General features: G+C 49.9%; 2 protein-coding genes across 3 annotated transcripts; both read left to right on the top strand.

Moving 5' to 3' along the window:
• The first annotated feature begins 121 nt into the window (after positions 1 to 121).
• Positions 122 to 3441, top strand: TPI1 (triosephosphate isomerase 1). Its single transcript, XM_026080310.1, has 7 exons — positions 122 to 307; positions 1513 to 1636; positions 1731 to 1815; positions 1947 to 2079; positions 2291 to 2376; positions 2510 to 2597; positions 2868 to 3441. Exons 1-7 carry the CDS (start codon positions 196 to 198, stop codon positions 2984 to 2986), a joined length of 747 nt encoding a protein of 248 aa, XP_025936095.1. The 5' UTR covers positions 122 to 195; the 3' UTR covers positions 2987 to 3441.
• Positions 3442 to 8532: 5091 nt separating this feature from the next.
• Positions 8533 to 14513, top strand: LRRC23 (leucine rich repeat containing 23). Of its 2 annotated transcripts, none has more exons than XM_026080315.1 (7): positions 8533 to 8687; positions 8799 to 8911; positions 9882 to 10135; positions 10232 to 10362; positions 12946 to 13082; positions 13679 to 13898; positions 14151 to 14513. In XM_026080315.1, the coding sequence occupies exons 1-7, from the start codon at positions 8583 to 8585 to the stop codon at positions 14187 to 14189; spliced, it is 999 nt and encodes a 332-aa protein (XP_025936100.1). In that variant the 5' UTR covers positions 8533 to 8582; the 3' UTR covers positions 14190 to 14513. The 2 variants fall into 2 exon arrangements, with proteins under 2 accessions (XP_025936100.1, XP_025936099.1); XM_026080314.1 differs by having other exon boundaries at positions 13676 to 13898.
• The last annotated feature ends 225 nt before the right edge of the window (positions 14514 to 14738 follow it).

The following is a 14738-nucleotide window of genomic DNA, read 5'->3' as shown; positions in this document are numbered from 1 at the left end:
GCCGCGCGGGCGGGGGTGGTGCGACCCACCCCCGGCGCGAGCCGCGCGCGCACTGCGGTGCCGTGCCCGGCCCGGCGGGAGGCGGGGCCCACGGGCGGGGCCTCCCGCGCTGCCAGCCTATAAAAGCAGGCGCCGGGGGGGGCTGCCTGTAGCTGCTGACCTTCGCGTCTCTTTCGGTACTGGCCTGCTCCCGCCATGGCGCCCAGGAAGTTCTTCGTGGGGGGCAACTGGAAGATGAACGGCGATAAGAAGAGCCTGGGCGAGCTCATCCAGACGCTGAACGGTGCCAAGCTCTCCGCCGACACCGGTGAGGGCGCGGCCGCACGTCGCGCACGTACCGCGGGGCTGTGGCACGCCCGGGCCGACGGGCGCTCCGCAACGGCGGGGCCCGGTGGCAGGGACCGGGAAATGTCAAAGGGCGGCGAAGGGATGGGGCCTATATATAACCCGGTGGTGGGGCCAAAAGTACCCGCGAAACCGGATCCTGGGCCGCTAAAGGGCAGCGCTGCTCTCCGGTGCCGTATATGCCTCGGTGCCCGCCCAGCGGCTGCTGTCCCGCGCGGCCTGGCCGAGCGGCGGACGCGAGCCGCCACCGGCAGCACGCTCGGGCGGCGGCGCTGAAACGCCGGACGGGCCGTGCGGCCCCGCATCAGGGGTGCTGCGGCCTCCGGGAGGAGCCCGTCGCTCGTCGGCTGCCCCCAGCGCTGTGCGGGGCCTCCGCTACTGAGAACGGGGCCTCGCTGCCTGCCCCGTGGAAGGGGGCCCCTTTAGTGCTGTCTCAGGCTGCTTCTGGGGAACTTCCTTGTTGGTGCCTGCCATCAAGCAGTGCTTGCAAGTCTCATGTCCATGGGCACGGTATTGCTGTGGCTCTGCCAAGCTGGGTGGCATTAGGCCTCTGACCACTTACCTCCCTAAGACTCTGTTCCTCTTTCTTGGCCTTACCCCTGCCTCTTAGCGTTTCTGCACGTCTTCTCCAACATCCATCCCCCCCATATACTCTTGAGTTTATCTGATGCCTGGGATCAAGGAGTGCAGAGTACAGTATTTCAACTGAGGTCACTCTAGAGCTATGTTAGCCTGGGAGGCTACAAGATGGTTACTTGCTGCTAGACCCAGATATAATCCCAGATGTAACCTGATGCTGCCCTTTTCTCACCCGGTTCAATGAAGCTTTCAGCAATAGGGCAGAATTCTTGTCCAGTTTCTCAGCTGGGCTGTTTCCAAGGGACCTGTGTGAACTGGCTTAGGGACCTGGCTGTCTGCCTGATCTCACCTATATGGCTACTAGAAAGGGTTTCCTCCCTGCTGTTGAGTCATCAGATAATTGAGAGCAGGAATATCCCTGCTGCTGCAGAGGATCCCCAAAATGTCAGTAAGGGCAGGCAGGCTAAGTCTTCCCAGGAGTGGAGGAGAGAAGGATGACCTCTTAGTGCTGGGCTTCAGGGTAAGTGGTTGGGTGCAGTTCCTGCCCATATACCTTCTCAAGGTTAACTCTTTTTCTCTGCTTTTCAGAGGTGGTTTGTGGAGCCCCTTCTATCTACCTTGACTTTGCCTGTCAGAAGCTTGATGCAAAGATTGGGGTTGCAGCGCAAAACTGTTATAAGGTACCAAAGGGAGCTTTTACAGGAGAGATCAGGTAAGCCTAAAAGTAAAAGTAAAGCCAGGGTGCTTCTAGGAAGTGAATTTCCCCTGGAGGTGTAAGGCAATACCATTATTTCCTTTCTCCCCAGCCCAGCAATGATCAAAGATATTGGAGCTGCATGGGTGATTCTGGGCCACTCGGAGCGGAGGCATGTTTTTGGAGAGTCTGATGAGGTGAGTGACTCTGAGATAGGAATATCTGAGCTAGGCCATCACTCTGTGTAGGCTGGAGGGGTGAGCAGTGGCTGGGAAAGATGAATGCAGGAGTGGGCTGTCACTCATCTTGTTTCTCTTTCCATTTCCAGTTGATTGGGCAGAAGGTGGCTCATGCTCTAGCTGAAGGCCTTGGTGTCATTGCTTGCATTGGAGAGAAGCTGGATGAGAGAGAAGCTGGCATAACAGAGAAGGTGGTTTTTGAACAGACCAAAGCTATTGCTGGTAAGGGAAGAAAACGGACACTTCTTGGCCATTTGGGAAATGGGCATTGTGTCTGTTCCTGGCCTTTCTGGAAGGCTACAGATGTGTGTGCGTGAACACTTGCAGCAATAGTAATGACCATGTTAGTAGCAGTCCTGCATGTTTTAGAAAGCTCTGCCTTTCTCTGCATGGGGCACTGTGCTTACCTTAAACCTCTTTCTCTCTTCTCCAGATAACGTGAAGGACTGGAGTAAAGTGGTTCTTGCCTATGAGCCAGTATGGGCTATTGGTACTGGTAAAACTGCAACTCCTCAACAGGTATGATGCTAAGTAGGTGGCCAACTGGCCCTTCCCACTAAAGAGATCCATCTCCTTGAAGATGGAACAAGACAGCTCTCTCTCTGGAAGGGTATTGTATGGCTCAGCCCTCAGACTTTTTGTTCCATCACAGGCTCAGGAAGTTCATGAGAAGCTGAGGGGATGGCTAAAAAGCCACGTGTCTGATGCTGTTGCTCAGTCAACTAGAATTATCTATGGAGGTAAATGTGTCTGCCCCTTTCCAGTGCAGGAAGCACTATGTTTCTCTGCTTGTTGCAACAATTGTACAGCATGTTATCTGCTCTGCTGTTGAGGAAACTTGAGATTGGCAGAGCATAAAGAACCACATACTAGCTTGTTGGGGTGAATGTGAGTCAGTTGCATCAGTCTTGCCATCTGCAGAGTAAGAGGTGGCTAGTATCTTGCAAGTTTTACCGCTGTCCTGTCCCCATTTTTATCTAGGACTGGCCTTAATATTGCTTCCTCCTCAGGTTCAGTCACTGGCAGCAACTGTAAGGAGCTGGCCTCTCAGCATGATGTGGATGGCTTCCTTGTTGGAGGAGCTTCTCTCAAGCCAGAGTTTGTGGATATTATTAATGCAAAACACTGAAGCAGCCTGGAGTCCCTTGTGATTAGGAGCAAGAAACAGAAGTAACAAGGAACCTTGCATTGCACATCTGTCAGTACAGAGGCCTCCTCTGAGGCTTTTCCCCTCCACGGTCATTGTTCTAGCTGTGTTGCTAACCCCCTCACCATGTTGGAGCTCTGTTGGTGGGAGCTTGTTTCAGAGTCTTGACAGCCTCCAACCTGAACTGACAAAATCCTCAGATGCCCATTGATCATGTTGACCTATTAGAGCTCACAGTCAAGCTGGCCCTTGCCTCCCCCTTTCTCTGCAGTGCTGCAGGGAGAGAAGGCCACTAGTACAGGGGGAGGGAAGAGAGGAACCATAGTCTCTTGTATCCTTCAGGCCCATCAGTAAGGAGCATGTCAGCTTAGACCCTTGTGAGACATCTTACCTCTGCTCTGTCCCATATTGAACAATAAACGGAATAAACAAAAGAATGATGTGTCCTGTATTTTTCTCAGGAGGGGCTGGGGACAAGAAATGTACAACAGGAATATCTCCCTCTTCTTGACATAGCTGGCTGCAGAGAGAGGAGTATTCTGCTGAGCTCTCCTCCTGTTCCCCTAACAGCTACTGCATAGGTACAATATGCATCTTGCCATCACAGGTTGTGTCTGGCATGCCCCAAGCATCTTTTTCCTTTCCTGTTACAGCTTATCTTTGGGCCCTGGGCTGATAATTGCTGCTGCAGTAGTGTTGGCTGGGATGGTGATTTGTGTGGATTGCTGTATTTCAGCAATTCCTGGAGCACCTAGCTCTTCCATTATTAGCAAGCTGACCTTTCCAGGTAGGCTTAATAATGTGCTGGTCCCTAGTCTCTTTGCCTGTAAGAACTGACAGTTGATTTTGCTGTCCATTAAATGTGGAGCAGAGCAGCTCACTCTTTCCACAGAGGAAAAAGTTTCTAGGCCATGTGCTGCATGAGTGGGAAAGCAAGACTAGATCTTATTTCCTAGTCACTGCACCAGCTGACAGACTCGAGGCAGTACTAGGGATGAAGAAAAGGCAAGAGTTGCACAGGGAGGAGCTTGGCCCTAAGGCAGTATGTCCTTGGGAGTCCATGGGCAGTGCTCTGGTACAGAGCAGAGCAAGCAAAGTGTGCAAAAGGGGGACTCCAGTTTCTTACTGCACATCTGAGAGTGTCTCATGTCTTGCTTTCACTCTGTAGTACTTCCTTTTACAGTCCTTCTGGCATGTTCTTTCCCTGATACTGCAGCTGTCAGAGTGTATTGCACTGCCAGTATCACCCAAGGTATGAAAGGCAGGTGAGGGATGAAGGAGGAGGAAATCTTAGGAAATCTGCTATGCTGTGAGTTCTCATTCAAAGTACCGATCTGATTCCTAATGTGTTGCCCTCTTAAAGTAGCCATTGATGTCTCACCTGGCTCTACTTCACGGCAGCTGTAAGGGCTTAACTCTTTTGCCCCCTCTGGCATTGTCAGCTAATACAGCTACCTGTCTGGGATCTCAGCCAAAAGTGAAAGTGTTGCAGCTGGGAAGACGAGTACAAGAGTTCAGTGGTTACTAGAAGCAACTTATGCTGTCATGTTGGATCTAGAAATACGGATAAATTAATTCATCTCTTCCAGCTAGGAAGGGAGGTAAAGAGAGAAGAGGTCTCAGCTCCTCAAGAGACCAACTGGGAGCAGAACTGGAGATGGCTAAGAGCTCTGCACTCTGTCTGGACAGGTCTCCCGGCAGCGAGGCCTCCTGTTCCAGTTGAAGGCTAAGGCCTGTGCCCCCAGCAAAGCGAATGAGAAAACCCACCTGTCCGGATGCAGAGAACCTCCTTCTTTTTTTGTATTTTGCTGCTTTGCTCCCTCGTTTCCTTCTCAATGGGAACCGGGATGCGCTGCTGCCGCGCAGCGGCCGGCTGGGAGGCGGCTGGCGGTCCTGGAGCGCTCCCTGCCGGCCCGCCCGCGCCGAGCCGAGCTCCGCGCCCGAAGCCCCGCGGAGCCCCGAGCCCGCGGCCGCTTCGGGCTCTTTGCGGACTGCCCTGAGTAGCAGATCTAGCACACGGGACCTCCCCACTTTTTAGGTGGCAAGAGATTTCACGAGCCTTCGGCACAATTCTGGTACTCTGGCGAAGCCAGCCACCGCCCCACTGACTTGGCCCGTTCCTTTGTTTTGCACTCTGGGAAAGGTTTTGCTTTTGTAGCATGTCAGTCAGGAACTACACACACGACTTCTGTGGAGTAACCATGCAACAAACGATCTCATCACATCCACTGCAAGAGTGTCTAGAGGAAGAAGGCAATGTACTGCCTTGTGTCAACACTATACAGCGTGGAAAGCAAGGGATGTTCTTGCTAGCTATACAAGCCCAGGCAAAAATGAAGTTAAAAACTGGCCATGAGTCAAACTGTCATGTGACATTGTGGGATAACACTTGTTACAAAACACAGTATTATCCAGTAGTGTTTGTGGTCCCTAGTTATATGAATGTGATTTCTGGGACTGTCTCATAATGGAAGAAAGCTGATCAAACAGGGAAAGACATGCAACAACATGAGAAAGAAAAGAGCCCAACTGCAGTGTGGGGATGACAGCTATTTGCTCTAGGTGCCTGGATGTAGAGGAGAGGACATTTCAAAAGCAAAAGCAAGATCTTGAAAACCCTGTGGCTTGTATAAAGGGAGTAAGGGTTTCTTTTTCTCAGTCCCTCACAGCACTGGGGGTCACATGTGCACAGCAGTGGTGACACAGTGGGGACATGGACTGTGTCTAAGGCTGCCAGGAGTGGGTAGGAAGGGTCAGACACAGGGCTTAGTCTCAGGCTGCAACTCCACTGTCAGCTCCCATTCCTGCACAGCCCTGCCTAAAGGGCTAGGCAAGAGTCCAGAAAAGTGACCTACATAGGAAAAACAGATGGAAGCTGAACCTTGATTTTGCCACTTCAAGGTGAATACAGAAGCATGAAAGGATTTTTTTAATGAGGAATAACTCATGCAAAGTAACTTCTGCATCAGTAGGAATGCCATGTCTTGGTTTTCCTGGTTTTGCTAAATGCTTTCTGGCAGGACCACAGCTCTGTGCATTGGAAATGCTGTCAGACTGCCGCTGGAGATTTGCAGTGATTGGATCTTAAACAGGTTACTTCTTTAATGATCAGTATAGTCAGACTTGGGATTTTTTTATGCATCTCAAATAAAAATTCCCTCTTTTAATGATTTGGGTTGCCATGCAAAATTTGTCTTGTTCCCACTAAGTTCTTTGGTCATCTGGAAACAAGACAATAGAGCCATATGTTCCTGTTGTAAGATCATATAAAACACATGTGCATGCAGGCACATATATCTTCTTTCTGTCCATTCTTCAGCATAAAGGAAAGAGACAGGAATGGAAAGAAAAGCATGTGATCACTTTTATTTCAGCACCAATTCTGAGGAGTCTTTGAAGGGGTCTTTAAAGCATTAGAAAACATAGACAAGAGAACGGCTAGAATGCTTTCTGCATTTTTTTTTCCTGTTGCTATGATGGAAAAAACACATGATGTGCAAGTTAATAACTGGGGAATGAATTCAGATGGGGTCAGTGGAGCACAGGGGAAGAAATCATAGTTGGGGAGTCAACCAGTGATAGTGGAAGGAAGGGGAAAAACTGATGACAAACACTGTTAATAAGCTGTTGACGTGACCCTGAGCACAGGAGAACTTTGTGGTCAGAGTGACAGCTGATGCATGAGCTGCAAAAGCATGGGACTCAATGCCTGACAGTAGTGCATTGCGCTCCATTTAGATCAGCAGATGCAAGAGAGGCAGTACGCCAGTGTAGAGCTTATCTAACAGAGGCACTACCCAGGGGCTGCAAAAGAGCAAAGTGCACCAGAGAGAAAGGAAACAGAGCCTTGTACTTTGGTACCAGGCACAAAAATGCTGGCGGTCATCGACTTTGAGCAGAGCTTAGACTTGTCATAAGCATTTTCCCAACTTGTAAACATGGAGCTGTGAGGGTGCCCCACTGCAATCGCAGGGCACGGCCCTGCTGTCAAAGCCCACTAGGCTTCACGTCCAGCGCTCTTGAGCTCCTGAGCTTGGCGGTTTGTCTGCATGGAGAAGATACGTAACAGGTTAGGAAACGATGCTCCAAAGCCACTTCCTGCCATCTGGGAGATCATTTCATGTGAGGTTACACAGAGAACCCAAGTCTAATTCTACTCAACATTTTAATTACGAATTTGCCAGAGGGACTATCTTTCCTTGGAGATATTCAAAACTTGAATGACCACCACCCTGATCTATCATTGAAGTTGGCCCCATTCTGAGAAGGTGGGACATCCAGAGGTCCCTTCCCACCTAAGTTATCCTACAATTTTCTGAATATGCTCATAACACTTGTGGATGTTACCAAGCTGGGACAGTCTGGGAGCATTAAGGAAAGTAGGATAAGACCACAAAATGATGCTGATAAAGGAGAGACATCCTCTGAACTTTACAAATGGAATTTAATACCCCAAATGACAAGCCAATGTAGTTAGAGCAGCAAGCTAAAGCCAACAATCAACTTGGAGGAATATTGCCTGCAGGATGAGGAAAAAAGAAACTGCAAGCAGCTTGGATTACCAGTAAAATGCAAATCGGCAATGTGAATGTTGCTGCAGAAAATGGAGAGGTCATTCTGGCTTGTATTAACTGGAACACTGTCTGTAAAATATGGAAAGTCTTTTTTGTTTGTTTAGTTGGGCTGTTTTTGTTTGTTTGTTTGTTTGTTTGTTTGTTTTGCTCTACTGGGAACTGATGATATTTTGGATTTCATATTTGCCCTGTTTGGGGCAGCAGAAAGATATAGATTTGGTGGAGATGCTCTGAAGGATAACACTAGCAAGAGAAAAAAAAAAGATCTTTGAGGAAAGTCTGAGAATTAGATTTGTGCAGCTGAAGAAAACAAAGTCTGGCTGAGGATGTGTTAAGTGTCTTCTCATAGATGTAAGGAAGCAGCAATCAACTGTTTTGCACATCCGCCAAAGGCAGAAGAAGGAATAAACAATAAAAAACGTAGCGAAGAAAATATCAGGAATATATTAGGAACACTTTTTTTTTCTAGCTAACAGCGACCTAAGCATTGGCACTCCCCCTGTCCCCAGAAGTTTCCGGAGCGAGTGGCCAGACATCTGTCAGCATGGCCTCAGGGTGCTCGTTGTTGCCTGGACGCAGGGAGACCAGCCGATCGACCTTCAGGGGCTTTTCCACCTGCCCTGAACTGTCGATCCCGGGGGTGACAGAGCAGCGCGGCCCGGCCTCGCCCCCCGCCCCGCCGCTCCCCCAGGGCTCACGCTCGCCCCGGCCCTCCCGGTCCCACCCCGGGCTCCTCTCAGCAGCGGCCGCTGCTGCGGCTGCCACCGCCTCCCCCGTTTCCATGGCAGCGGTGTGCGGGCACCGCGCCGCGCCACGCCGCGGGGAGGGCGGCCCTTCCTTGCGGGGGAGGGGGCGGGGGGAGGCTCGGCGCGGCCCGGATCGAGGCTGGCGCGGGTCGGGAGCCAGGCGGCGCCGGTGGGGTGGCGGGGCTCAGGGCTCAGCCCGGGGGGGGAGGCCCTCTCCCAGAGAGGCTTTGCTGCAGGTCGGAGCGGGAGTCCGTGAAGATGGTGGATGAAGAGCAGGGTGGTGGGTACGATGTTCTGGAGCAGGAGGGGGAGGAAGAGGAAGATGAGGAAGAGAAGGTGCTGTTGGAGCAGGAGGAGGAACAGGTGAGGGAGACAGGTGCCAAGGCTGGGAGGGATGGGGGCAACTGGCCCTTGACATCTCTCCCGACTGTCGTTTCAAACATCTGTGTTTTGCTCTCTCGCCCTCTCTCGCAGGTCCTGGTCCCGTGTCCCCTGATGGAGGAGAACCTGAAGGAGGGCCTCTCTCTCCTGTGTAAAACTGGCAATGGCCTGGCTCATGCCTATGTGAAGTTTGAAGCAAAGGAGAAGTGAGTGTGCAAACCATGCTCCAGTAGAAGGAGTCCTCTTCCTCCTCCTCCTCCTCCTCCTCCTCCTTCTTCTCCTCCTCCTCCTCCTCCTTCTTCTCCTCCTCCCCATGGATGTGCGTAGTCATGGCCCCCTGCTCTAAGCAGCTGCACCAGCCAGCTCCTGATCACTGGTGATGGCCCCATGGTGCAGGAGCATTTGCAAGGGCGCCTTCTCTGGCTGCCTCATTTCCAGTCTGTGTCTCAGGAGAGCCTGTCCAATATCAGCCCTGAGCTAGGGACCCCCTACGACATAGCCATGCACACTGCTGGGAGCATCAGCGTTCCTGAAGACTGAGGGGTGCCTAGCATGTCCATTCCTCTAGACTGTGGTCCCCTAGAAGGGACTTGAACAGGGTGAGCTCCCCAAAGTCATCTCTAGGAATATCCATTGAGCATCTCTCCTGATAACTGCTCAGCTTTAACCTCTGCACCTGTGAGCACCATGCAGCAATGTCCTTGGCATAGTTTGGAGCCTCAGCTCCATCAGCCCACCCAAATAAACCTACACCTAACAGGCCTCAGTGAGACTGTGTCTTTCACCAGCCTTCTAGATATCTAGACTGGGCTCTTCCTGCTAGGAAGGTCCTTCCATACAGTCCTTGGTATTACCACTACTGTGTAGCAGACCCATTTCCAAAGTTCATCCTCTTTTCCACTCTGGTTCTGCTCTCTCCTGATAGTTACAGTTCAGTGGGAAGAAGTACTCCCTGTCCCAGGAAATCAGGTCTCCTCTTACCATTCAGCCTTGTTTACAAAATATTCAGCCTGTTCCTATTGCTTGCCTTTTCCTTCTCTCCAGCAAAGTTTTTCAGGACAGAAGGGAAGGGGGAGAGGAGGATGCCCTTCCTCTGGCAGTGGTGAGGGGCAAACTGAAAGCCAGTGGCCAGGGAGGAGTGTGAGAGGTGTTCTATTCACCTTCTCCCTCCCATAGGCACTTGACAGACATCAGCCTCCTCCAATGCTACATTCACCTGCGGTATGTGGATTTGTCAGAGAACAAGCTGCAAGACTTGTCTCCACTGAGCAGCCTAACTCACCTGCTTTGGCTGAAGGTGGATGGGAATCTGCTTACCAGTGCCTGCATGCAGGAACTGCCCTACCTCCAGATCATCAGCTTTGCTCACAACCGTATCAAGGATATGGAGGGCATTACTCACCCCCGCTTAGCCAACCTCAGCCTTAAAGGTGATACAGACCACCTCTCTTCATTCTTGTGTAGATAGGAAGCTCTCTTTGGGTGGGATTAACTCCCTTGTTGCTTCTTCCTCCTCTGGCACTCAGGAAATAAAATCAAGACAGCGCTGGGCCTGAGTCAAGGACAATTGTTCAGCCTGCATATCCTGGAGCTGCGAGGAAACAAGCTAGAGAGCACAGCAGGGCTCAACCTTCCCAAGCTCAAGAACCTATATCTGGTAAGGGATCAACCAGCTTGGGGAGCGGGACAGAGATGCTGCACAGCCTGGTGCCTTCAGTCAGTGGGAAGAGGGGAGATGTTGTCCCCTTCAAAGCAGCATAATTTCCATGCTAGCCTGCTCCGTTCAGTCTTCTCAGCCTGAGAGAGGAACAGTTTTCAGAGAACAAAATCACTTCTTTGGGGCAGATCCTTCCACATTGTCTGCTCAGATGGTGCAAAGGGAGTAGTAACGTTTTGTATAAAGATTCCCATATTAATTGAACCATGGGAAGATGAAGCTGATGCTGCAAGGACAGTCTTCAAGGCACTCATGCAATAGGAATTTAAAGGTCAATTTAAAGGAACTGAATCAAATTTGTTTAATATATGACACAGTTGCAAATGAAATTTAGCATTAATAAAGCTACACCCACTAGCAGGAAAACTAGGAGCTGGTTGTGTACCATGTGGCATTTCAGACAGTATCCGTTTGAAGATAAGGATGCTGCTGTTAGTAGGGCTGTGTTACTTCCTGTTTTTTATGCAGTAGTGGTGACAAAAGCCAGTTAGAGCAAGGTCAGGTATACAAGCAGCAGGGAGGAAACAATGTGCAACATACTGAGATAGCTTTCTGTAAGAGATGGTGGCCTCACATCTATGTGAAGAACTGGTACGTAAGGTAAGGTGATGATGCAGTCATTTAATTAAAGGAGTCATAATGAATGTTGATTTAGGAAAAAAAAAAAAAAGAAAAAAAATCCCTTCTGCATTATCCTGTTGGTACTTGCAGGGCCAGAGCCTTTAAAACTTTTTACACTGATGTAATGGAAAAAGTGAGAGCAATAGTAGGTTACTATGCATTTTACAGACTAGTGGTCTGTGAGCTCCCCACCCTAATTCCCTCACCAGCTCCTAGTTTCCTCTAGGGTTTAATCTACTAATCCTTCCTGGCTTTTAAATCTGTTCACACTGCCTTTTGCTAAATCAGATTTTCCTCTTTTTCTCATTATCTTACCCTCTTTACCTGGCCCATCCAATTCATGCTCTTCCTTGGCCAGTTTCCCTTAAAGTCCTCCTTCCTCTACAAAATGTCCTTTTCCTGAGAGACCCTGTCCCAAACTGGTGTCATATCCCAACAGTTCAGCCTTTGCTCTTTTTATCTGACTTGGGCATTGTCCACCTCACTGTCTGGGTACCAGCAAGGAACCAAGAACACAGCAGAACCTCTCCCTCTTTCCCCTTCAGGTATCTGCACGCTTAGAGACTGCAGCCCTGAGCCACAATTGCAGGGGAAGTCCTGCTCAGTGTCAGGCTGGTGTATGCAGGGGAGAGCATGTAATTTCCGGGGATTTTCCAAACTTGACTGCACAAGGCCCTAAGCAGCCTGATCTAGCTTTGGTGTTAGCCCTGCTTGGGGGGGGGGGGGGGGGAGGGGGAGAGGGAGGTTGGACAAGAGACCTCTAGAGGTCCTTTCCAGCCTAATTCTTTCTGTGAATCTATTGCCAAATTTAAGAACTTCAGGTTTCCCCATCTTATAGCTTGAAACACGGTGAAGTGAATTCAATTCAATGTTGGGGAATCTCAAACTAATAGAACAACATTCTTCCTGTCACAAGATTGTCAGATTTGTTGCAAGAAGGTGTGCTTATGGATGGATAACAAAGATTATACCAGTAAATGCTTAAAGTTAAACAAACAACCCCCATCCTCCTGCAACCTCTCTCAAGAACATCCAGCCTGCTTTTAGATCAGCCTAGAGGAGCAGAAGAGGAAAATTCCTGGAGGTAGATTTCCCCCACAGGAAAAGCAGCTGACACTAGAAGATCCCTAGACTATGTCGACTATGTGGTTGAGAAGAGCTGGTGATCCATTCTTCGAACACACTTCTGTTTTATGCTCAGACCCATGCTTTCCTCTCCATAGTGTTTCTCTCTGACGCCTTAAGGACTCAGATTAGACACGACTGTGGAAGGTGATGCTGTGCTGGCAGTAGAGTAGATGACTGAAGAGTGCATGCTCTAGTTAGTCTGGATCATGGTACATCCCAGCATAACTAAAGGCTGTGTAGGCATTATTCATCTGGGGTGGTTTTGTCTCAATCACTGAGTGATGCTCCAGGAAACTTTTTCAGAAAACTTTTGGTCCTTGAACCTGAATATTTAGAACTCTTTTTGGCTAGGTTCTGAACAACCTTATCTAGCTTTGGAGTTAACCTTGTTGTGAGCAGGGTGTTGGGCTAGAGACCTCCAGAGGTCCCTCTCCATCTAAATCTTTCCGTGAGTCTAATAGGCATTGAAGATCCTGAACCAAGGTGCACAGCCTAGAGTTGCAATAAATTCTTGAGGTATTCCATCCTCCATCTCTAAAATTTCCTCTGGGATTTCCACTCCAGCCTCACTGGCTTCTGGCTATCCTGTTCTTCACTACTACATAGCCTCCTTCCTGCAATGTTACATGTGCCATGCCCCACTTCAGAAAAGGGTGCATTAAGGGTGATAGGGAGTCTGAAGGGTAGAAAGAGCTTTAAAGATCAGAAATAATTGCTTCCCTCCCCTGTGTCTCCCTCCTTTTCCTTCTCTCTTCCTGCCTCCCTGGTGCTCAGGCCCAGAATGCCATTAGCAGCCTTGAAGGCCTTGAGGGCCTAGGACAGCTCACAACTCTGCACCTGCGTGACAACCAGCTTGAAACCCTGGATGGATTCTGTAGTACCATGAAGTGCCTGCAGTACCTCAATTTACGGTGGGTCCTCCCTGCTCTGTACCAGGACCAGAAAAAACCCTCAACAGGCTGTATTCCCATTTGTGTCTTTAGGATTTTCTGGTTTCTTTGGGAGTTGAAGCCCTGATAGGAATTGATTGGCCTTTACAGCTCTTAACTTGTGTCCAGGGTTCAGCTGTCTAGGGGTATCACAGCCGGGACTTTTCCTGGGCTTCTTGGAAGAGATCTACCCCTCCAGTCACTCTCAGACCCCACCTCATACTTTTTATTTGTTGCCAAAACTTCTTTGGATCCCTCTCCACTTTCTCTGTGTCCTGGCCATAAACATAAGTATCCTTTTTTTCTAGGCATTTGCCATACAGTGGTATGGCTAAACCAGATAATTCAATGGACTCCTTAAGCACAGAGAAATCCAGAGGAAATGTTCTTTTTGTCCCTCAGTTTAGGGAGCTCTGTACAGATCTGTGGTCTATCACAGGTCCATGGTCTAAGGTCTATGGTCTGTCATGCTGCTAAGTTTTGCTTTATCTGTGTTGTCAGCTTACTGTTCTGAAGGGACCTTGCTACTTATATTTACCTCTCTCTCCCTGCCCACTGTGCTCCCTCCTCTTAAGGAGCAATGGGATCAGTAGCCTTCAGGAGGTGGCAAAGCTACAGGCGCTCCCCATGCTGCGGGCACTGGTACTGTTGGACAATCCATGCTCTGATGAGGCCGATTACCGGATGGAGGTCCTGGTCCTCCTGCCCCACTTGGAGCGCCTTGACAAAGAATTCTTTGAGGAAGATGAGCGGGCAGAGGCAAACAAAATCCGGCAGCAAAGGCAGGAGGAAGAACAGGTGAGAATGGCATGGGGAGGAGAAGAAAGTGAAGGGAAAGAGAGACGTCAGACTTGTCAGTCAAGAGTCTACTGTTCTAGGTTAGAGGAGGAAAAGGCTGAGGGAAGCCAGTCACAAGGGCAGGGAGGCCTGCAACAGACACAGCCCAGCATCACAACCCTACTGCCATTTCCAACCCTAGTAGCAGGAGTGAGAGAGAGGAAAAACAGTAGGGCATGGAGTCATTTAACTTCTCCCTCTTTTATTCTTCAGGAAATGGAGGGATCTGCTGATGGTGATGTGACTGAGTGACCCTTGGTTTTACCACCTGTTCCCCGAGCCCCTCATGATATGGAGATGCCCTCCCATTGCTGGCATGTATGTGGCAGGGAAAGCAAGAGCTCCAGGTGTCTGCATGTGCCAAACCCACCTTCACCTTTTTGCCTGGAGAAAAGAGGAGGGTTACCCACCTTGGTCCTGGAAGCTATCCTGAGGAACTGCAGGGCTCTTGCAGTCACTGCACACACACTCTACTCTCAGAAGGCCCTGGGGAAAAGGGGAGAGTTGTAGGTTGTGTGGTTTTATTTATGGCTCCCAAAACTCCTGCAAGATTTTTTGATTTGAATAAAAATAATTAATGAGTCTGGAGTGACTGGAATTGTTTATTCTGCACCCACTCCTATTCCCTGGCTCTCTTACCCTCGTCTGTCTGTGTCTATCCCCTGTCTGTCTGTCTCTCTTTCTCTCTCCATCCTCTACGTGCTGTTTGCAAAGCTTTGCTAAATCCTGACTCGTCGCAGCTCTGGGTCACATGCTGCTGTCCCGGCCCTATCAGGGGCGTCTCCATCCTGCTGCTGCCGC

Source organism: Apteryx rowi, unplaced genomic scaffold, assembly GCF_003343035.1.
Source record: "Apteryx rowi isolate R43461 unplaced genomic scaffold, aptRow1 scaffold_515, whole genome shotgun sequence".
In the NCBI taxonomy this organism is placed as follows: Eukaryota; Metazoa; Chordata; class Aves; order Apterygiformes; family Apterygidae; genus Apteryx; species Apteryx rowi.
The sequence above is the reverse complement of the archived record's forward strand: the minus strand, read 5'-3'. Positions and strand labels throughout refer to the sequence as shown.

Coding starts and splice junctions, on each gene's coding strand:
- LRRC23 (XM_026080314.1), top strand. CDS start 8,583: ATGGTGGATGAAGAGCAGGGTGGTGGGTACGATGTTCTGGAGCAGGAG. Junction 8,912..9,881: donor AAGTTTGAAGCAAAGGAGAA/GTGAGTGTGCAA, acceptor TCCCTCCCATAG/GCACTTGACAGACATCAGCC. Junction 10,363..12,945: donor AGCTCAAGAACCTATATCTG/GTAAGGGATCAA, acceptor CCTGGTGCTCAG/GCCCAGAATGCCATTAGCAG.
- TPI1 (XM_026080310.1), top strand. CDS start 196: ATGGCGCCCAGGAAGTTCTTCGTGGGGGGCAACTGGAAGATGAACGGC. Junction 1,816..1,946: donor TTTTTGGAGAGTCTGATGAG/GTGAGTGACTCT, acceptor TTCCATTTCCAG/TTGATTGGGCAGAAGGTGGC. Junction 2,598..2,867: donor AACTAGAATTATCTATGGAG/GTAAATGTGTCT, acceptor CTTCCTCCTCAG/GTTCAGTCACTGGCAGCAAC.